This window comes from Ooceraea biroi, chromosome 5 (assembly GCF_003672135.1).
Source record: "Ooceraea biroi isolate clonal line C1 chromosome 5, Obir_v5.4, whole genome shotgun sequence".
In the NCBI taxonomy this organism is placed as follows: Eukaryota; Metazoa; Arthropoda; class Insecta; order Hymenoptera; family Formicidae; genus Ooceraea; species Ooceraea biroi.
The window spans coordinates 10,543,226-10,567,851 of NC_039510.1; the positions used below are offsets into that span (position 1 = coordinate 10,543,226).

General features: G+C 33.1%; 2 protein-coding genes across 5 annotated transcripts; one reads left to right on the top strand and one right to left on the bottom strand.

The window, feature by feature from the left end:
- The first annotated feature begins 114 nt into the window (after positions 1 to 114).
- LOC105281186 lies at positions 115 to 8,350 on the top strand. 4 transcript variants are annotated; one of them, XM_011342239.3, is made up of 14 exons: positions 115 to 873; positions 1,032 to 1,296; positions 2,079 to 2,223; positions 2,370 to 2,569; positions 2,688 to 2,794; positions 3,070 to 3,291; positions 3,558 to 3,761; positions 3,857 to 4,159; positions 4,608 to 4,706; positions 4,880 to 5,262; positions 5,541 to 5,655; positions 5,736 to 5,900; positions 6,257 to 6,450; positions 6,731 to 8,350. In XM_011342239.3, the coding sequence occupies exons 2-14, from the start codon at positions 1,035 to 1,037 to the stop codon at positions 6,750 to 6,752; spliced, it is 2,421 nt and encodes an 806-aa protein (XP_011340541.1). In that variant the 5' UTR covers positions 115 to 873; positions 1,032 to 1,034; the 3' UTR covers positions 6,753 to 8,350. The 4 variants fall into 4 exon arrangements, with proteins under 4 accessions (XP_011340541.1, XP_011340539.1, XP_011340542.1 ...); XM_011342237.3 differs by having other exon boundaries at positions 115 to 530; XM_011342238.3 differs by having other exon boundaries at positions 457 to 530; positions 759 to 1,296.
- Positions 7,030 to 23,273, bottom strand: LOC105281187 (short neuropeptide F). Its single transcript, XM_011342241.3, has 4 exons — positions 23,137 to 23,273; positions 17,479 to 17,577; positions 13,206 to 13,384; positions 7,030 to 8,350 (listed from the first exon to the last, which is right to left on the bottom strand). Exons 2-4 carry the CDS (start codon positions 17,561 to 17,563, stop codon positions 8,291 to 8,293), a joined length of 324 nt encoding a protein of 107 aa, XP_011340543.1. The 5' UTR covers positions 17,564 to 17,577; positions 23,137 to 23,273; the 3' UTR covers positions 7,030 to 8,290.
- Between the last annotated feature and the right edge of the window lie 1,353 nt (positions 23,274 to 24,626).

A 24,626-nucleotide genomic window follows, 5' to 3' on the forward strand; every position in this document is an offset into this window, starting at 1 on the left:
TTTGTAATAAATATAAGAGAAATTATTATTCCGGGATGTAAAGGATGTCTCCGATTAAATTTGCTTACAATTTCAGCTTATTGCTTAATATATTTAGATTTCATGTTTCACTATATTAATGAATAAGTCTGAAATAACATTTTTTAAGATAAGAACTGCTGTTTATAATTTAAGAGATTTGATTTCGCTTATATTTTAATTTTTCGCGCTGTTTGTATTGTGCTCATTTTTATAATTTCATATTTATTTGTTTCATAAAAATGTCACTGCAGCAGAATTAGAGCATCTTTATAATTAAAAGCAGTAAATGCTTAGAGCAATTTTGAATTAATTTTGTAATCTTTAATACATTTATGGATAGTACATAATACATGTTTATGCACGTGCCAAATTCTGTACAATCGATCAATTAAATCATTCAAAGGTAATTTGCATTGTTGTGTCGACAGGACAAAATGGAGATTATGGAAGATGGAAATTTGGTCGATCGTGTAAGAATTTTATTACAACGCGACATGCAATATTACCAGGTTGGCAGTATTATCAATTGGCTAGTCATTTGCATAAATTATTGCCCGTCAGAATAGTTTTCATTTTATATCCATGATTAAATTTATTGAATAGAATTAACTGTACGTATATTTCCGCGATAACTCGATGATTTTCATGACAACTTGTCTCTGCACTCTCTGAAAGCAGGATGATATCGGAAGCGCACTGTACTGAATTTATTCCATTTGTTAAGTATTTGATTACAGAGTAAATTGATTTATTGATTATGAATGAAGACGCGCTAATCATATGCAAATCTGGCCCAATTATTATGTTTCATGATAGACACGTGGCTTTTACATCAAAGTGTAACAAGATAAAGTATTCTAGTTAAATCTCATAACAAATAATTAATTCCTATGCAATACTACATTTGTTCCAAAAATAATGTAAAAATAATGTAGTATTACATCACATGTTCTATAATTAATTGCTCATTTCATATATATTATACATTTCACATATAATACGCAATACAGGAAATGCAAACTGTTCTGAGAGAACCTTTGTGTATACGCATCAGTGGTGGAAAACTCGATTTTCCACGGCACGCCTCGTTCGCTGCGATTAAGATTGTCACATGGTGGGAGGCGGATTTTGCTGCCGCTTTTAAGCGTGCTTCCGGTTTAAGTTCTACTGAAAATGAAACTGCTTTGGGCGTAGACAATGAAGACACTGTCATTAAGCGAATCAAACCATCCGATTTTATCCTGCTTGTCGTCGACACCGCCGAACAATTATTAGGTATACCTTACACCTGTAAAAAGGGAAAGGGTTTATTTATAGAATATTCAAAACACTGTGTAGTAAAGAAAATACAAGATATAAATAGATTATAAGAAATTTATAAAAAAAGTGAGAAAATGATTGATACAAGAAATTTAAAGAAAAATCAACAAATGCTAAATTGGTTTTATCTGGTATTAAATCTTTTACTATCGAAAAGTTTTCTTTTTAATATTGTTAATTCAGGAATATTTGTCACGAGGTCTCTTTTTCCAAAGTTACAAAAATGTTATCAAAATTTGATAAGATACGTAATCATAAATTTCAATAATAATATTGCATATAGTCAGCTTAGAATAAAAATATGTTAAGGATAAATATATATATATATACGATGAGAATACATTATTACACTTACAATAAAATATCAAGTAACAAAAAACTTCTATTTTTACAATTATAAAATAATTAGATAAAGAAGAAAGTTTTACAATCCGGAGCTTTAATTCATTAAAATATCCTTTTGAGTTCGGTGTCGGATAACTCTTCGTAATCAGATCTTAAATTAAATTTCTACAAAGAAAATCGATTCTCAATTAATTAAATAATACATACCTGCTATTGAACTTTGCCTTTTTTATTTGCTTCGTGCATTTATCTTGATAAGAAAACGCATTTGTGTTTTGAATAATATATATTAATGACGTCAAATACACAGACTTTTTGTAGATTTAAAAATTTAGAAAAATAGAGAAAATATTGAAACCGGCGGAAGAAGTCTTCGGATTTACAATTTTCAGAACATCTGCACTTGCTGATTCAAGAATCCTTGGATCATGCCGATCTCACTGTACTCACTGCCACATTGGGTGCAGCAGCATTGATACGAAATTGTTTATGGTGTTATACTCAACATGCAAGAGGAACAATCTCTTCTCAATCGAGGTGCTTTCTTTTATTAGAAACACGTTAATCCTTACAATCTTCTACTATACAATCGTGTTTCTTTTCTAAGAATAACGAATTTACTTAGGATGGATTTTAGAATTAGAATTAGATAATTTTAAATTGCTTTCTCTTTCTCTTGGTAGCGCAAAAATCAATGCATCTTATAAAGCGTTTCATGAAATGGCAGAGGCTGTCGCAGAGAGATTGCTCGACTTACATAATCGATTGATTTCCTTGTACATTCTTAATGAAGCGGACTCTCTTAGCTGGCACAGCGACAAACCGTTCTTTGAAAAGGAGCGGTGTTCGTACGTTATACAAATGTGGTGGCTGTACATGCAAGGTAAAGCTAATACTCGGACTGAAAAACGCTTCGTTTGTTTCCTTGAGTATAATCTCTGTGGAACGAAGATCTGCGATCCAATGTAGCATTTACGAAAACGCTATGCTAATATTTCCAGGTACGAAGGCAGATTTATGGAACACAGTCTCGCCTAAGATGGCACAGCGTGTATTTTCAGGGATGCTAAATGACTCCCTATCTATTATAACGACGCGATTCATTCATGTAAGGCCACGATATATATTTTACGACTAGTTCCGATTAATCTTTCAATTTATTCGGTTCTTTTATCTTCGCAGAATGTTTTATTGTTACCATGCATCACAAACTCGTTCTAATCCGAACGAACGTAAAATGGTTTATTTTTCGTATATCATCTTATGTATTATACATTTCATATTATGTATTCGTCCGCAATTTATCAAAGCGAAAGTTGTTTGTCTATTACTCGTATGATTAATTTGATATGAGATTTATTGACGAATATAATGTTGTAACAGGGACGACCGATGCTCGTGCGCTCTGAACAATTCTGGTCGGACGCCTTTAATGTGCTTTCTTGTACGGGCTATCTCGCTTTAGGTGCATGCGTCAACAGTGACGAAATGATAGGTACACGACCAAATAATTTGCCGACAGTTATAAGAGACATACATGCAAAATGTAACGAACTGTTAATCTGCTTGCTGCTGAGAGGCACTCCTCTCAAAGAATTATATCAGGTACTATTAAGAGTTACCCACGAATTTATGAAATATTTTCTTACAAAAGATAATGCAAATATGTCAGTTATTAAGTCAATATATTAATAAAAATTAATTAATGCATGCGCTTGTACTTCAAATTTTTTAATGGAAAGTTGAAGTCGAATTCTAGCTAGATATCAAATTAATAATTTATACATAAAAATCTGTAATGAAATTAAATCTATATTTAATCTATGATAAGAGAAAAATATTAATATCATTATGTCAATAAATAATTTTAGATTTTCCGACATGGATTAGAAAATTTGGTGATATTGCAACCTCGGCGAGGTCCAGCTCCGTGGCTGTTAATATGTGCTCCAAATTTATTAGGCACGATTGACTATCCAGCTGATATTATAACATTATCCGAGGACAAAACTGTTATTCTTGAACTGAATATTATGAGACATCAGCCTCAGCCTAACTGGCCTCAATTAATGAAAGTGATTATATAAGTGATATAATAATTATATTTTATCTCAATAAACAATTCCTATTTATAGATGTGCATTATTATCAAACTTCTTCTCACTCACAGGTGATATCAATGAACGATTATGCTGTAGCAAAAATGTTACTAAAGACTTTAATACGTCAGAATGTGGGCTTTACGTGCATAGATGACAGCGATGCGGTCGGTGAATCAAGGAACGTCGAAAAAAGTTGCAGCGGTTTTTTGTGCAATGGATCTGCATGTGATAAATCGCTGAAAATAACTTCGGCTCTGGCATTGTACAGCTTATTTCACGTGTTAGTGGTAACTGTTAACGAGCCGGAGAACATAATTATACCAGCACTGAAGCAGGACACAAATTGGTCCAATTATCTGGACAAACAACAGGTCGCGTGCTTTTCTGAAATGTCATTTGAAGAGTTAATCGTTTACATCAATATAAATTCTCATTAAAATTATAATTTGCGGAATATTTGAATGGTAATATGCCAATTATTTAAATTTAAAGTCTTGTAATAAATGGAAATTGATATCAAATTGATCGTAAATACCAAAATTAATGATAAATTACTATATCTAAGTGATATTTATGCAGAAATATTTCTTTTATTTTTTATTTATATCACATAACTAATTTGAAGGAAGAAATACCTACAGTACAGTACTTTATAGCTAGTAACAGTTCTTTTAGTCTGTGATATCTACAATACTTACCTTTCTTCTATTAAATTTTTATATAGTCAATTTTATTATTTTTACTAATTTATAAAACTTTTATATAATATATTATTTTAATGCGATAAATCACTAATTGTAATTTATTCATCACTTTAAGGTCTGGAATCAATCGAGGCCACCCTGGCTCAATGCGTTGATAAAACCTTTGAAGACCATGATGCAGCCAGTGGTGGAGGTGCTTTTAGAAGCCGCGAAAGTAATTAATTACTATGCATCACTGCGATGCGATCTGACGCATTCAAAGATTTACAACGATATCGTTCTTTAGATTCATTAAAATTTTAAATAATTTTCATGTATTAGATAAATTGCTCGTAGTGCGAGTTCACGTTTAGATAAATCATAATAAAAGATAGAAATTATCTTTAGACAGGTGCTAGCATATATCAAGCAATGTCTCTGGCGATCGGTTGCTTCACCGAGTTATACGTGACGGCTTCCACCCCCGTTTTGCGCGCTGCCTTTTCACTGAACGATAATATCCCCGCGCACTGTCAGCCGATCGGCGGCAACGTGTTGCTTCAGATACTGTGTGCCGCTTTGTATTCCACTCTTCTGGAAGTATCTACAAAAAGCAGAAGTGATCCTCAGGATACACCACGTTCGGCAGATACGAACTGTGAGCTGAGTCCTTTCAATCTATACGATAGATCAACCGCTGCGACAGCGCTCGCTGAAGCGATTTGCAGTATTGACGAAGACAATAAACACACGGCGCAAATAGACTCCTTTTTACTTCTCGTAAAAGAGAGGTATGTTCCTTTCATTAAAAAACATAAATAAACGATAGAAAGGATTTTCTGATTAATATAAATATTTTTATGATTTTATAAGGTGGAAAGGATTTTCTGATTTCTAATATAAATATTCTTATGATTTTATAAGGTGGATTATTAGTTATGAAAGAAAGACGTGGGATTTATCTTGATTAAAACTTAATTAATTAATTAATTTATTTATTCAACTGAGCGTCAACCGAGGGATTTATATGTTTTTAATTTATATCATTTAATCAAGAAAATTATTATAGCCTCGGAAGAGAAGATCGGAATTCGAGACTCAACGAATTACAAAATATGACTTGCATCATTGAAACTTATACAGACGAATTATTGTTTACGAATATTGGACGACGTTCTTTAAAAGTGAGTAAATTTGATTATTATTAGGGATGTTATGCAGTCAATGAATGAATTAATATGTATAATTACTTTTTGTACATTAGATCATATATGATTATCTAGTCCGGGCGTCCGATTGGGTGCTACATAATTTACACTGCGGCGAGAAGAACAAGCAGGCAGATTTGATTAATCTGCCGGAAGTTTCGCCCATTAAGAAACCTCTGACACACATAATGTTTCATATACAGGACATGTGCTTTGATCAAGTTAGTAATATATTGGGCACAAGTAGAGCGAATTTCCGAAATTCCATGATAGCTATTTTACTTGAATAGTACAAGAAGTGCTACTTCAACGGTGACATCAATAGGGGCGGCACAAAGTTTTCTATGCATATTGATGAGATATTATTAAAACTCGCGTGATAAGTTTTCTTATTTATCAAGTAAACTTGGGAATAATTAAAGAAAAGTAACATTATTTGATCTGTAATCTCACAGTATTGTATAATATACTGCAAACAGTATATATAATAAGGTTTTATGAGAAGAACTCTGAACTTTTTTATATAACGTCGATTTGCAATTATACATTATTTAGCAAGTAATTATATTTATTTCAGTTTATGGTTAATTACGAAGCGACGAATTGGTCGAAAGTATTGGCGATGCCTCTGTCGGTTACGTTAGAGCGTGTACGAAGTCAAGTCCTCTTAAGATCGGAATTCAAAAACATTGGGGATCTCAGCCGTGAAGATAAAGAAGTGGTGCAGTCTATCAAGAGAATTTGTTCGTTTGTCAGATCAGCACGTTTCAAGTAAATCATTATATATAATATTAAACATATAATAATTAAACAATGTTTCTTCTGCAATCTATTTCACAGGCTCAGAGTCTTGTTCCTGAGTTTTAGCCTTCGAATAAATAATTTTACAATAAAGGAACGTTTTCTGCACTGTATATAATGTGTACAAAAATATATAATCGTGTAATTTCCTTTTAAAATTGCTCACACAAACTGTTTCCGGAATATTTCCAATTCTGCTTTGATTGAGCTTTTTAATTATTACATTCACGGACTTTTTAATTTGCTGCAGGAAGAGAGAAATGACGCTGTAAATTAAACGTGTCCCCGATCTTTCCCGTATTTAGATTATCAACGCCACAAGCATCAAAGTTCCACGCGACGTAATAGAATAGATGATTAATCGTGGCAAGTACCGTCTCATTATTTGTAGCTTAACTTCTGACTAATTATCTTGTAATAACAGGAAATTGCATCGCGGGTCGTTGCGCTCGTTGATGATGCATAATACGGTGCTTTACGCAGGATTCGTATGAGGGATATTAAGAATCTAAAATACAATTGCTGCAGAGGAATAAACGTGACACAGTGTTACATAATAATTTATTTTTAATTTTGCAAATTGACATGTTCACACATATGAGACGCGATCTTCTTTGCGACGAATGACTAGTTCATATTTTGCACAGATACATTTCAGTCGATAATCTCAACTCTCACACTAAGATTCTTTTTATGATCGGCCCTCATTATGCGTGAAACTTTTAAATTATTGTAGTGTTCTTAATCTGCTTTGTATATGTTTTATAGACAATGAAGATTTTCTTTTTTTTTACCATAATACAACGGTCATATTATTTGGCACATTTATCGAAAGACTACGCCTATTAATCGATCGATAGACCAACAGACCAACTTGAAAATTATATCATGTCCCAGAATTAACAAATAATTTTACAGATCGAATTTATATACGACAAGAATGTTATCTTATCCTTTTTTCAAGAAAAATCCGTGGAAATTCTAACTATTTATTATGGACCAGCAAAAGTTCTGAATCAATGAATGTTGTTCAAATCTGAAAAATACAAATGGACAATAAAGTGCGGTGTATCAATCAGTTTATTGAACAAACTCTTGCTAATTGAGAGATTAAATACTGACAATTAAAGAGTTGCGTTTTAACATTCGCTGAGGAAAATCGATGTCATTCTCGATCTGCCGAAAACTTGGGACACCTTGTGTATACAGGGCGCAAAGTATTTCCACGTCTCTGTGACTGATACGCGATAATTAAGCGAAGGAACAATTGCGTCCGTAACAATCGAAGCATCTGGATTGTTACCCCACATCAAATGAAGGACTTAGGCCAAGTGTCCTTTTATAGCCCTGTTACTAATTAACGAAAGGAACAAGATAAAATGCTGGTTGACATTCGCATGGGCGCAATTGTACAAAGCAAGAATGTTCAAAGAATATCAGAGAATAAGTTTTCCATGATTTATGTCATGAACGTCCTGTGAAATCTCGTGCAAAGCAAACGAAAAGTAATCGATGCACTCCAAGAATGCGGCGTTTTAAATTTAATTAATACATGTAAGACTTGTGAACAGTAAAAAGTATTCCTGCGCATCTTTAATTAATTTCGTCAAATCATACGAACGTAAATCGTTTTCCCCGCTTCGCTTCCGGATAAGTAAAGAGAGCGAGAGTGTGGAAAAACCCGACATTGCGAACACGCGCGCGCGTGGAATAGAGCGCGAGACAAGGTATACATAATTTATACAAGAGAGGATAGTCGCGTTTTCATCAAGAACGAATTAGAAAGGTGTCCCTGGATCAGCTTCACCGATTAATTGTTGTCGTATCCCGCCGCTGTTGCTGCGCCCAGAGGTCTCGGCAGGCCACCCGCCTGAAACACCGGGAGGATGCTAATTACTTAATTGCTCGTGAAAATCCAGTTAATTGTGCGCCGTAGCGGTTCACTTCACCGTCCTCGGGCTTAATAGTGAGTAAATCGGAGCCAAAGAGAATATTCAACTCGCGAGAAAGGCACCTTTGTGCAACGAGAAGCGGATTGTCGTTTTCATATCGTGGCTGAGACACGGGTTGAAGCATAAAAGTAAAATAGGGAAAGGGCAATAGACGACATTATCAAGACACTTTATTATTATAATCGAATCAGTAATCTAACGGTTACAACAAATGAGAGAACAATAAAGTATATTAATCAAGTGTATCAAAGATGAAGATTATTATTTTATATACCTTTAACTATATAAAGTACAGTAATGAATCGAATTACTCAATTCGATATTCCAAATTTATATGATTGTAGAGTCGTATAAAGATACTTGATTATATTAAATGCATTAAATGTAATATACCTAAAATATATTGAGCACACAACACGTGTAGTTAGTAGCAAAAGATCATAATTGATAATTTTGTGTAATTTAGAAAAGCATGATGATTAAAGGAAAGAAGAGCTACTTGACGTAAATAACTCTTAATACGATCTTATTAGGGAAGAAACTGTGCATGATTGAATAGAGAGACTAATTTGGAACTGGAGATATCTATTTCTGTCAGAAAGATATTCTTTCGCGTATATCATAATTTACATGAAATACGTTGTATTAATTTATGCAAATTGCGTTCACTGATGTGAATACATCAATTTGAGATCGGTTAATTTTCATTGAACTTTATTGCCGAAATATCATTACTATTATTAGCCACTTTGATTGCTCGCATGTAACGTATGTAAGTGCGCACAATGTTTAAAAAAACGGCCTCTCTCTTTCTCTTTCTCGTGAATTACGTTCACGTGTCGAATCCCTGACAGATCGATATTATCCGCGACAGTTTGCTAATACAGATAAGAATTTCAGTAATGCGTTACGTCGCACTCTCGGGAATTTGTACTCGTCTCTTCGACCGTCGTGACTGCCGATAAAACAAGTTCGCAGTATCGCGTCTCACATTGAAGTGGGAACTTTTTGCAAGACAGGATAATTGCCAAATTCAATGGAACGAAAAGTTTCCCCCTCGTAATAGTCAAGCCTGTGAACTTTGTAAAAAGAGAAGTCCAGTCACTCGTCCCTTTGCGTCTTTGAGTGACAAGCATGTTTTATTAAATTATTTCGGTCATTTGTAATTTCGAAATGCTTAAAAGGCCGACAATTTTTCATTATTGCTGTCATTTTTTGGCAATAATTAAACGGCAGCAAAACCTAATAAATGATGATTTGTATTAAGATTGTTATTTATATCTTTCCTGTATTTCGCAATTTGGAATACATATTCAACGAATGTAAATTTATCTTTTTACCGTGACAATATAGATTGCATGTATCGACAATGCAAGAACCGATGACGATCTTTCGACAGCATTTTCTTTCGCATGAAAAATATAAATCAAAAATATAGATCAGTGCTTTGACTTTCTAGGTGTACGACTAAACCAAGTGCTTCATTTTGCGCCGATCGGCCGCAGAAAGAACGTTCGACGTACAAAATGAAATTATGCCTTTGTTAGAAAAAGGTCGCACGCTTCATGAAGCATAAGGCGGCACAATTCTGCCACGCTTTTGAAGATGAAAATTCCGTATCTGCTCCTTCTTCGGTATATCACTAAGCTTTTTAACGAGCACGTTGCAAAGACGCAAATGCATCTCATATAATGTTTCATATATCATCACATAACGTCGTATAAGCTTAATAAAATAACATTTAAAGTTCAAAACAGAAAGAAGAGGATAAAGTTGATTTATTAAAACGTACTCTATCTCCAATCTTCAAGAGATGTACGCGATGTATAAAATTGCATTCCTCAGCTTGGACATATAACGTATGATAAAAGCAGACAACATACACCTTTTAGCAACATACGCCTCTCCCGACTCACGTTCTGTAAAACGCAGTTACTCATTTCCTGTATTAAAGCGCATGCACTAGAAGGAATGATGAATTTATTTCGTCGAATATTTGCTTTCGTATTTTATTAATACAGCGAGAGAGAAAGAGAGAGAGAGAGAGGCATCTTTAGAGATACGAATTCATACATATGAAAGATTTTTCAGAGAGCTTGATCTTTCCTCTCTTATAATTTTTTTACCTATTGTTTGTCGAAAGGTTTGTAAATAACGCAGAAAATATTTTCAACAATCTTTATAAAAAAATTAAAACTAAACATAATACTTATTCTTTGATTATTTTTTCAGTTTTAACAAACTTAATTTTGTTTCAGATTTAATTACAAGAGTACCCGCGACAAATATATATATTACAAACAACATCTTTGAAAAAAGTAACATGAAGTAACATTTATTAAAAAGATACGTACGAAAAACAACGTGATTAAGTAGTATTCTGTTTAGTTAACCTTTAGAAGCCTGTCTATATAGTGCCAGTAATTTTACATGGAGTATTTATTAGTTAATAATATTAATTGTAAATAAATTGTGCATTTATGATAATAATATTAGCAAATGCTAGGAAGACAAATTTCTTACGAGATGATGTCGAGATACCTTCAAGCAGCAAAGTTGTTATCCTTTTGTGGATATGCTAGAGTGCTAGGTAACATAAAGCTAAGAGTATCTTGTAAAATTTATCGTAGAAAAATGTAGGCGGTTGGTACTAAGGATCCTAAAATAACACAAGATGAAATGAAAACAAAATGAAATAAAGATATGTATAAACTCAATGTCATTAAGAAGTAATACCCTATTAAATTTCTATTTTAATACATAAGTGACTGAAAACAATTAATTTAAAAATTTCTCAAAGGACATAAAAAGAAAAAGCGGAAAATATGAAAGATCTTGAATATATTTTTATGCGTCAATGTAGTTCCACGTGTCTTTCCATGTGTCGTTCCATACTCACGTAAAATGAATATTTTATATGGACTGATATCTGCTGCCTATAAGAATGACACTCCGTGATTCTGTCACGTACTCTCTTCGTTAACGTTTTAATGCACCAAATATTAAAGGAGGCACTTTCAATTTCCTTATTTTTCTTTTTAACCGCGTTTAAATTACACCGTGTTATAAACGCCCTATTGCCTTGAGACAACCAACATGCACATCGCAGTCACAGTTTGGTTCGCAAGAACTGCGTCACTCTCACTAATTACAGAAAATTAATCTCGCGGGAAATACACGCCACATTAAGATTAGAATGCAAAGGGGACTCGAAAAGCATTACGAATTAAACCACGAATACTCCGGAAACAAAAGTAGTTCCGTAATTCACATAAAACAAAAGTTTTATTTGGATTACGCATTTCGAGAAGAATTTCGTTGATACTAATACATTGAGCTTTCCGAGATTGTAATATGAAAATTTCCTTGATGTGACATATCACGCTTATTTGGTTTCGTTAATCGTGTAGTATCACTATTTCGTTTATCTTCATCTATAAAAGTGACGAAGAAAGATTACAACTCCGTAATAAAAATATATATGCAATAAAAAATAATATATAGTCATATACATAACTAATCAATATATAATTACTCCATTTTAATTACTTTGATGCAATCAATGGATTGTGTGAATTTATTTTAATTCGTCAACTCATAAATTGAAACAAGCCATGAAAATGCAACAATGTTACAAAATTATAACAGGTTTCTTTCAAATATAAAATTGATTTATATAAATAAAAGTTGGCTTCTCTACAATTTTTTTTATACAATTTTTTTAATCGATCTTTTTAATCAATTTGTACTGCGAAATAATTCGGGAACAAGAGCGATGTATACAAGTAACAAATAAAATAAAACAAAATTAGATTAAAATTAAGAGATTCAAACTCTATTTGTTTTCGATGCTGATTTTTTAAAAGTTTTGTTTATAAAATATAAAGTAATTTTGATAAATAAATTAGAGAGAGAGAGAGAGAGAGAGAGAGAAAGAGAGAAAGAGAGAAAATTTACACAAAAGTGTGATACATGCAGATTTTATACATTTAACGCAGTTAACTGTAATTAAGAAATTACAAGTCAGAGAGGTAAAACAGAGAGAGAAGGAGGTATCTCATAGGACTGAGATTATCAAGATTACTAAGTTTAGGGCTACGACTTAAATGATGCAGAGGAGACTTTACCTGCTCTTTGCGTGATACCAAATATTAATATATAGTGCTTTATCAACGTCCGAGCGCATCGCAAAATGTGTCAAAGTGAAAAACGGATGCCCCAGGAAAAAGCATTTTGATTTTGTGGTTGTCATATGACACATTTTTCATTGCATCACATCAATTTTGAAGTTGAATTTAAAGCTGTTTCAAAAACGTACAATTTGTAAATTATACTAATGCAGAAGATAGAACTTTGTGTAGATAGAACTTTGCATTTTACGATATTGTTGTTTTTATGATATCCTTGTGTTTGTCATGTTTGAGAGAGAAAGTACTTCCGAACTTGAGATAAAGTACTTCGTATAATGATAAAAGTCTACAAACGATATCTTGCATTCATGATTCGAGTGCATACATGCACATTTACTCACAAAACATAATTTTTTTAAATAACAGTTCATATATGTATTTAAAATCTTTCGAAATGAAAACAATGATAATGATAAGCAAAGAAAATATAAAATATAAAAGAAAATATAAAATATGATTAGATGTATGAAGATATAAAAGATCTTTCAAGAAGTTAAAAAATCTTTTATTTTTCCTAGAAAAAGATGCTCCGTAAACTCAATTGTAAGGTATTAAAATGAGGCCGAAAATAGCATAAACTTACAGAAACGTGTGGTCCGGAACGACCGAATCGGAGACGTAGCGATGGCGATCGCTGCGATTTCCGAATCATCAGGTGTTCCAATGGGATGCCACCCAAGGCATTTTCCAGTGCATTGCGTTGCAGCAGAAGCCTGTATAGTTCATGAATGTTCTCCGCAGGGGATTTCTCCGCCATCTCTTCTGTAATATATATTTGCGTGTAATCGTACATGTGCGTGAGCGCATCATCATCAGCATTTCGGTACAGAAAACAAGATAAATAAAAATTAAAATTAAAAAACGATAAATAAAAGAATGTGTTCTTTTCAGTGGATATCATGTATCTCATCGGTGATATTAATCGTAAATATTGGCGAAATGTTTTGATACATTTTGGATATATTTGTCGTTACATTACTTACGCATAGAATGTAGAAATCAACATTAAAATATATTTTATATCATATTTGGAGAGAGAAAGAGAGAGAAAGAGAAAATGTTACTCGAGCAGACATTTTAGATCCAACGTCTGAAATTACAAGTAAAAACTTTTTCAAGTCAAACTGCATGTAATAATTTTATATCGTAATTCTTCTTATATAAAAACTTTGATTATAGGAAATCTAAAAATTGTGAAATTTTATTTTTGAAACATTTAATGTTTAAATTAAAAATGTTATGACAGTTAATGAGCACAACTTAGTTAAAACCCTTTATTGAGAATAAACCTGGCTTTATATGAAAATGCATCTCTGTTTCTCGTCAATACATTCTCCTATACATTCTCTTATACTTTAACATAATAATATTAATGTATGTTATAAATAAGAAAAAATATTTTCCTAAAATGTTAAGAAATCTATTTCTTGAAAAGATACACATGCGATATTCTAAGCATATAAGTTCTTAAAAACGATGATATTTATCATTGATACATGAAATATTATGGACATCGTATAGATGCACGCGTGTGACATCTTTTCTCAAAAAAATGTAAATCAGCTTACATGATACGCGCGTTTCTCTTTTATGCGATAATAGAGGAAAAGTATGACGCTTTACAAGTACGTCCGTTTTATGCGGTATTAAACCACTTTATGATAAGTAGCGTTCTTCGTATGAGCGCGTAGGGTAATGCGAATTGGTGGGCGTTTATATACGGTTACTATCGTATATAATGCGCGTTATAACAATTATTCTCTTTTATTTGTCCGCATAGATCGTCCTATAAAAACGAGTGTTTCATCGACGCAGATAACGTCATGTGACATATCATTTATCATATTAATATATAATAAATTGAGAAAGAAAGAGAAAGATACATAACATAATCGGAACTATTAACGCCTTCAGAATATTAATTTCATCTTTAGAAAAAACATATAATTTTTATAAGCGCTTCTGCAAAATTATAGACAATAATATGCAATATCGAAAATAAAATTCTTTTTATTATAACGAGTTAATTTCCTCACGTCGCCTTGCAGAAACACAGACGACAGAATTTGTCCGCATATTTCGATATCCCACAAAGGCAATCAGGGAACCATTTTCCAATTGGATAAGCACCTTTTAATTTTGTGAAAAACTTGCATGGTAAAATTCGAGGACATGCAGTGATGTGCAACCTATTGGCAATGCATTTTTTTAAATCGAAAACCGCAATTCTGACACAACTGAGCAGATAAATCTGGTTCCTTGCAAAACAAATTGTGAAATACGGAAAAACGATGCATCACAATTACGCCGTTCCATTCTTTGCGCTGAATGCAAATGAAACTGTAAAAAAAAAGAAACCAACAGGATTAACAGCATCGTTTCAAATATAAATGGGGTTGTTTAATACACCTGTTGACTATCATAAAATAACGTTTTGCGTTATAAAGAGGATCATGTTACGCTAAATTTTATTGCTTTAATGAAGCTAATATAATATATCAGCTTGCTGTACTAATAGTTTCTTTAACGCTCCCTAATGCGATTTCTAACATTTTTTGATAAATATATCGAGTATAAATACATCGAAAAATATAGTGTGAAGCTATTTCAAAAAAGAAAAATCGATTACTTTCTTTAAATATAAAAAAGAATGCATCGGTTTTGTATTGAATGCAACCCCGTAAAACTGACATCGAAGCTTGTATCACTCGGTTGAACACTTTTACGGTTCGACATACACTAGAATCCATCCATGCGTGAACCATCGCGATTGAAACGTATGAAGTGTTATGACAAAGAGATCTCGGAACGAAGACTCGGTCGAAATGGATGTTGCGACGTATTATTACTCGTATTACGTCGACTATTCTGCGGGAGAGATTTGATCGATCGTGATCGAGCGTGATTAAAGCAATACTGAAAGTGACACGCGCGACGATCGATATGGCTGGATCGGATTTGCAGTAGCGCACACCGTAGATTCACATGCAAACACTGTTTAATCTCTTATTGTACCGGGTCAAGTGCGTTCCACATTCACCCTGAGTTTCCACGCAGTAAAAATAAATAAACCTAAAAAATAAATCATATTACGTCATATGTTTTATTTTATTATTTTAAGGCCACGAGAATCGTACGTTTATCTGATTCTATTTTCATCAGACAATTATTTCATTTTATGTAATTGCAGCACGAGATTATCTGTACCAGTTGAGAGGATCTAATTTCCAGTTGTATCTAAAAATAACGTCTTATTCTCGTACTAAGCACTCCAACGGAAATACGTATCCTCCGCGATATAATTGCAACTATATTTAAATCTTGTTCTCTCTCGGATATCTGAAAGTCTTTAACTTCTCAAACTTGTTGCTTACATTTGCCTGGCCCGTGATTTGAATTTTTCTATTTACGATATTGAGCTGGACGTCAGTTACATGTTTATCATTCCTTCCTAATGTAGATTAATGAATTATTCTAAGAATGCACGTAAAGATAAAAATAGTTTTATATAAAGATCAGAATCACTGGAAAAATTCGTCATATTAACAAGTGCAATATGATGGAGAATTTAATTAGATTTATTTTTTGTTACGATTCTAGGAGACAGTGGCTTAATAAGCCATCCTTCGCGATCATTAATTATTGTGGCAGGAGGTGCGTTGGCGACGGTCTCGCGTTGATACACGGCATTACCGGTAATGGAATACAAAACGTGTTATCATGCCAAGTGAGAGTAAAACTTTAATGAAACTTACAGCGCGGCCAGGGAATTGCTCAGGAAAAACACGAAGTTACATTGGAGGATTATCATAGAAACGCCAGAAGATATTCATTATAAGGATTGGACAGTTTCGCTGATTTTGCAAATACGAGAAGCTTATTTCAACGGCATAAATCTAGTTGTGACACAGCATTAAATTTATGAGATACAGATAATCATTGATGTGAAAAAGTTTTTGCACGCGCGTGCTTTATCCTGTCAAAATAATCAGTATTTAATTAATAGTGATAGAATCGACTTCATTGATTAGTTTTCGTTAGCAATTTTGTGGAATATTTTAGGTCATTTGATATTCTTTTAGCATAGCTCGGCGGATTTTAGGATTGGTTACAAGAGCGATGAAAATTGTAACTGGGAAATCGATCATGCGATTCGCGTATTGGCAGGATGAGGATTTTCGTGATTCAAAAACAAAAAGAATATATGGCGATCAAAGAATATGAGTATGTCGCAGTTGGTATTAATCCCCGAGAGGATCTCTCGCTGCTTCTCTCGTGATGGTATAACAATTCCATCGGCCAGTTCACAATACCGCGAGAAACTCGGAAATTTCATCCGGAGATTGATCGAGTATTGAATTCGTTGACAAATTGACGAATTAGTTTTGTAGCGCACTATAATAGAAATGCATTTTCGCGCAAAAAGTTTACGTTTGAATATAATTGAATGGTGCACCTTTGTGTTATGCTGAGTTAGAATATAAATACTGCAAAACTAAAAAAAGAAGAAATTGAAATATTATACAGAGAAATATATACAGAGAATAATGACATAAGGTTATAAGCTATCTATTTATCTTTATCTTTTCAAAGAATTTATATGTCCGAGGGCATAACGTTTAATAGTTCCGCTCATCCTCCAAAAGAAATATTTTTACAGCTTTATTTCTGTTTACTTTGCAAATGAAATCTTCTTTTCCTCATTCAGATATTTAGCGCTCTCAGACTAATATTAACTTGCAATGTTTTTTCGCTCCATGTTTTAAAGAAAGTGGAGATCACACACAATGTTTTTTAGCGTGTCAGCGATTCTTCTTGAATAAACGATGAATGGTTCCATATAGCGAGTAGCTTACCTCCGTAATCCATGTAATTTTCAGTGGCGCTCACGAGACCGGCTATCACAAGAAGAATGAAAGCTGCGCAGCGTTTGGCGTACATGGTGCTCGTTTCCTCTGCAACCAGGCAAACGGTTCTATGGTCAATTTCCCATCATGTCAATTCCGCAGACCTACGATATGTCCGCAATATAGTGGACATATGTGACGAGAGAACACGCGCATACGTATCGCGCGTGTTATCTAATCGGCGCAGCAAAGAACAGTCTCTTTTTTTACACCATGGGAATAAGAGATCATCAGGTGCTTCATAATTCAAGCAATGAGCGATCGTGACGCGATATGATATATTTCATTTCATTGTTCCTTTTATTCCGCTTCGCGGAAGCTTGAAGGTGTCGTTGAAATTACATGTGTGACATTTGTCACGCTGACATAATTTCCCCATGCAAGGGCGAATTTGAGCATCACGAACGCGTTTGACGAACGAGGTGAAGATACGTGAATTCCGAAACTACGACGGTAACAATTGTCGAGTGCGAGACGACGGAATCGTCGAATAACGTATCCTTAATGTAAGAGATAGTATTATAGAAAGTGCAACTCTCTCCACATACTGTTGCAATAATTTTATCACGCGAAACATCCGTCTGTTTCAAAGAGCTACCCAAAAGTAGTTCATTCCTGAGCTACTTAATGGGCTTATGTTTTTTATCACATTAATGTATGCAGATTAAAATTATCGATTACTACAGATTTTGATTACTTTAATGTTACATTCTAATACGTAAAATTAAATTAAATCTGTGATAAAATCATCAGTTTTAGAAAATAGAATAAAGAAACGTATAAATAAACCCATAATAAAATTTATATGCAGTTGTTATTTTAATTGTTGTTAATTGAAAATAAACCAAGCAAAAAATTTCTGATTTTATATTCTGGATTATTATATTTTTAATTAATAAATTGCTGTTTCAAAAGTTGCTTATTGCTTATTCAAAAGTTTTATCGAAGAATACAATGAAGTTTTTTGTTCCTATTGGTAATGTCACATAATAGGTATCGTACATGTATTGTAATTAACTTAACAAAAATATTAGGTCGGTGCAAATTCGTACTGATCTTGCAATTTTTCTTTTATGTAAGGAAACAATTGATACGATTTTTTTCCATCTTTCCGGCAACATGTAAATACTACATCAAAAGAAGGAATTATTTTTTGAGGCAATCCATTCATTGACTCATGAACAAGAACTTATGCATCGATCTAATATATGAATTCTTTTACTCAAGAGATTCAGCAAACATTCTTGTAAATATTTCTTTGTGTATATATACCTAGAAGTATAAAAATTCATTATTATTTATTATTTAGCATTATATGAATATAAATTGTATATAACCAAAAATGATTCTAAATAAATTATATGCAACACTGAAGCAATATTATCTTTTTTTTGATAAGAAAATCTCATAAAAGAACAATAAAAAATCATATTTAACAAAGTTTGTTCGTTAGCATGTATTCTTCATCTAAATATTTCTAGCCGCTATTGTCACAATTAATATTGTTATTTGGACTATTTCCGTCAGATATATCTGAAATTCTGTTCGACTGCGACCAAATATCCTTAGGAGTTACATCGTTATTTGTGTCGCGACAGTCCTAATTGCCGCAGTGTATGACAGACTCCAAGTTGTCGATCAATTCGTCGCCAATTCTACGAGCACGTATTATAACGTATGACCCGTTGATTACTCACACCGCATTTACCTAGGTAAATCCGTTTAATCGTTTCGCGAATTCAATGTTAAATGCAAGTGAACCGAGCAGCCGTCTATGCATAATTGCTTTATAACAAGCATGCTGCACATCATTCATTGGTTTCTCATGTGCATTATAGTTTTATACAGCACTAGTACTCCTGTAAGATTTCAAATTTATTTATTTATTTCAAATTTCCGCGTATATTGAGAAAAAGTGATAACTTTCAAGAAAATTCTTCATAGCAAAGCTAACACTATCTTCTGATATTCTTAAGTTTTTATGCTTTTAAATAACTAATGGCTTAATAGTTTTGAATGACTTGATAATTCAAGGTATGAGTAAAATAACTTCTCTACAACGACATAATTAAAATAGTATAATTTCATCGCGGTACGACGGCAAGCTGAAAGAATTTCTGTTTATTTTCTGTTGATAAGCAAAATATTTTATCCAAAGAGGGAGCGAAAGGACAAATGTATATCTAATCTGAAAATTTCAAAGCTTTGTGTAGTTTTAATGGATAAAATACCAATGTAGAGAAATACCCCGGTATTCCACAATCTTGATTAACGGCAATTTACCTGTCGAGCTTTCCAAGGTAATAATTGCCCCCCTTTTAACTCGGAACGCGCTGCGGGCTTTTATAGAACGTAAATAATTTACGACCGCTGCTAAAGATGGCAAAATCATATTTTCTCTCACCAGCTATCTTTGCCCGTGAATACCTCGTACCACTTACATCAAATTTTAATATATTTACTTGCAGGCATTCGGGAAGAAGTGGCTGAATTTATTGTATAATCACAGCAAATATGATTAGTAACCAAGCGGGAAAAAAATACGACGTGATAAAAAACTGATCATCGATGCGCCGTCGATGTTCAATCTCGACGTAACGATATCTGCCGATAATTACCTTTCGCGTTAATTAATCACGACTTAATAAGGGATGCAGCTTGTTGCGCAATAACGTATTGATTTTGAACGCTGCTTATATCGTGGAATTACGTTTTAAAAACGGCATGTTAAGCCACTCAAATAATTTTCGCTTGTATAATAAAGATACTTGCTTCGGAAGATTATCGAGTCCGATTTTGTATGATTGGTTATTATTAATGAGTTTTCACGCTGACGCTTGTTCAGCCAAATGACTTTAATTATGTCAGGCGCGTGAATTCACATTTCATGAATGTATGTTCGGGGTAATGTTAAAGGTAGATGAATTTTGGTCGCACAATGGTACCAATATTTAACGCGCAGTAGATGACTTTTACGCACACGCATTTTCAATCGAGGAGTTTGAAAAACATGAGCTTAAAACGGAAAGCTACGTTTTGAGAGAGAATTGAAGGATTTATCGGCAACAGTGTTATGTCGTTCTTTCGCTATATCCAAAAGTATATAACTATTCAAATTCATGTATGTATGCGTTATTTAACATGCATGTATGTCAAATCTTTTACTGGACAATTTATGAGTTATTTACATAATTGCGTGATGCAAAATGATATGAGAAATACGTTCAAATTAATATTTATCAGTATATTGGATGTATACAATCACGCATGACAAAAATATTGATTTTGATACAAAATATACGATAAATTAGGATAGAATAAGAATGCAGAACATACTAAATAGTTATTAAGTAGTAAAAGTAATAATATAAAGAACAAAATATTAAATAAAAAATCTCAATAATCATAATATATTTTGAAAATAATACTTAAATACTTGTGTTTTCGACTTATGGTTTGTCCATAAATCTAAAATTGATGATGTTTCATACGAAAAGACTGCAAACACCATTAAACCCAAGCTCCATCAAACTCCGTGTAATTAATTGCTTTTACTTGAGCTTGTCGTTCCATGCAATGTTCCAGTGTTGGCAAGTGCTTCTGTTTGTGGTACGTGATGACGTAAACAAAGGATCACCATCGAATAAACAAATTATAAAAAACACTGACACAACACGTAGCAATTATGTTGATATAATGCTAAACTTCAAGCTGAAAATGTAACCAGCGATAACAATTTATACCAAAACGTGAAATAAAACTAACTGTGGAATGCATAGCTTGTAACATGCTGGAAATGATTATACCGTTTTCATAAATTTATTTTACAATTCGCAAATATCCCTTTAACTATGCAACTCCTCCCCCATCTCCCCGCTACAGAATTATATCAATCTTTCTCCGTCCTCTGTTTTATACCTTTGACCTACGTTAGTAATTTATTACCCATTACTTCGCGATAAAAAATAATAATGATTTTGCCGTCGATATTTTCAATGGATTACGCACATCATAATCATAAAGGCAGCACATTCCGTTTTTATGGTAAGTGCAAAGGCATTTTTGTTTAAATCATACAATGGTCAGGCATGTACGAAATAATTGAATGCATTCAAATTTTTTAAATATTTCAAAGAGACCTAAAACATTTCAATATTTGAAGGAAACGAGATGTAAAGTTAAATAATATAGAAAATAAAATTAATGGTCTTAACGTTAGCAAGAGACAAAAAGAAAAAAAGATCATGATACGCAATATTCTATTTACATAAACATTTATATTATGTTCTTTAGAGGGAATACTTCTAAAAGCAATATTCGACAAAGTGTAGCAACATTGTAAATTTACGTAATTAAAATCACGAAGTAAACATTTTCGTGCAATTTAACAAAATTAATTGTATTAAGCACATATATAATCGTATGTTTTATAAGAACCACTTTTAACATTAAAAATTGAAGTTGAGGCTTATGACAATTTATATTTTTTCCAAATATTTCCTAATAATTATCCAATGAATAAAAGTTTGTTTTATCTATAGTCTTAATTTTCATATTACATTTAATGTAATATGTGAATTTTTTCTTATTAGAATTTATAACAATCTACGGAATTTTCCAAATAAGATTGAAGGGTAAATTAAATATTTTGTGTACCAATCAAGCAACAAGTGAATAATGTGATAAATGTAAATTAAAATTTTAGTGATTTAAATTTTTTTATATATTAATAAAACAAGATAATTATCTGAAATGTAATTACATTTTGCTGAAGTATTATTCTAACAGTTATACGATTTATATTCCAAATTTATATTCAAAATCTGCAGCATCAAATTACGCCGAAAAGTTATATCTAACTTGTTCGTCAATTTTGCAATAACCAAACGTGTCATCGTTTAATCATACAAAAAATGATCCGGTGCACGGGATTTTTCCCGTTCGTTATTCTGACGCATATCATGACTCTTCAGCTTTTTAATGGGATGCAAACAACAAAGACACAGTAGAAATATACTGACTGATAAGTGCTCGAAGAGACATGTTTTTCATGATATTCTTCCCTTGAAAAAATATATAGATAAGATTGCTTAAACTGTGAGCATTACATATTACATATAATTATGTTGGGAATATAAAATATATTCAAATATCTTTCGTATTTTATCGCAACAGATACGATAAGAAATCCCATTCTACTTTACAATAAAGAAAATCCTATTTTACATACAAGATACAATTTTTTACATGACTCACTTTTTGTCATTACTTTAATAAACAAATGTAATGTGCGAAAATTAAAAATAAAAATTCAAAATGTCAAAATCGACATTTTTAATAAATGCGTCATTAAGAGTAGTATGAGAGTACAAAACAGTATCGAAAAAAGTCCGAACGTAAAGTCCGTTTCGTAATTCATTGCAACAAGATTTTTTCATTTGCGCGCAGTATCGCGCGAAGAGCGCATTCTTCAAATAAGAATGCGAATTAAAAATTGAGCGAAATTTGTGCATCTATCTCGAAAAAGAGAGAAAACAATGGTAGGTTTAATAGAACGGGACGAAAACAGTACGTGCGAATACATACAAAAGAAATCGTTGAACTCACCGCGTTCAAATTCTTGAGCGTCAGTCTCAGATGACGAAGAATGAGCGGAGATTGAGTGGCTCGCACGTTACGGCGGTAATGATGCGAAGTGTGGCGATACCGAGGGACCCTTTATATATATGGGAAGCCGCTGTGCTTTCGATGGGGGATGAGGGAGAGAGACCAGACGAGAGAGCATGCGAGAGAAAGAGAGAGAAAGAGAAAGAGAGAGGGTGGGCGCACAGGTGGCCGCTCGAAAGCGGCCACGCGGTCATGGGGCGCAAGCGTCCTCTTCTTGCCCTGCCCCCGTTCATCCCTGCAACTTTGCCACCCTCTCGCGCCGAGATAACGGGAGGTGGAAGAACTTGCTTGCTGCTGGTGACGCGCACGAATTCTCTTCCCCGTGATCGTCTTCATTAAGAAATCGTTTTGATACGCTCGATCGCGGGCGTTGATGACGCAACGCCGAGTCACGATATTCGACAAAATAGTTTCCTGATCGATGTCGATGTTTTTACGGAACAAGAAGTGCGTACATAGATAAATAAATATACACGTACGCGAGAAAGTTGAGACCGGCAACAAGAATTCAGAAATTTGTCGTGACAAGAAGAAGGTCTATCAATTTTTCAAAAGGTCACAAGAGTTTTCTTTAGTATGATTGTGGTGTCGCGGGGTGGATGGCAAATTCGTATATTTCGTGAACGTGATGTATGTCACATTTATCTTCTTGGGTGAAAATGTCATGCAAATAATTATGTTTTTTAATAATTAAGATATACAGAACATTTTTCTGTCTAAATATCCTTTTGGTCGCATGAGTACCTACAGAGTGCAAACTAAAAAAAACAATGTGGTAGTTATCAAATTTAATTATTAAATAAGATATAAGATAAAACTTTTTTATTTTGAAATTTTATTAATACATTCTTAACTTAACAATTTAAGAAGTTGTTAAATTTTCTTAGCTAAACTTTATTAAATCTTATTAATATATTTAATAATTCAGTAATCTTGACAAATAAAGATGTCGCAAAAAATTTTTGCCATAAAAATATTTCCCCAAATCTAGTTAATTTGTATTTATCTTTTCTTTATAGATACCTTTCATTATTCTTCTTATCTTTCAATGTAATTACATTTCCAGGTTTAGACTTTCTAAACCACGCACTAAGGCAACACAATTTCCAGATTTTAAAACCGAAATAACACGAAGAGACTACTTTCATAAATCACTATTACATCACGGTGACATTTTCGCGTGGAACGCCTGCGACGTCACAATTATTGTAAAATCCGAGCATTTCAAAAAATCTTGCATTTGAAAATGAACCGCGCGAACTGGTTATTCTATTATGCATGGTCCTTACTAGAGAAAACCATTTTCATTAAGGACTCCTTACTACAATGCGGCAGTCGCACGTAGTCCGTTACGCGCGGTTTTTATCTTAACGAGATCGTCCGCGACGTCTTTTTTAATTTGGTGCCGTATGAGAGAGAATCTTACTTGG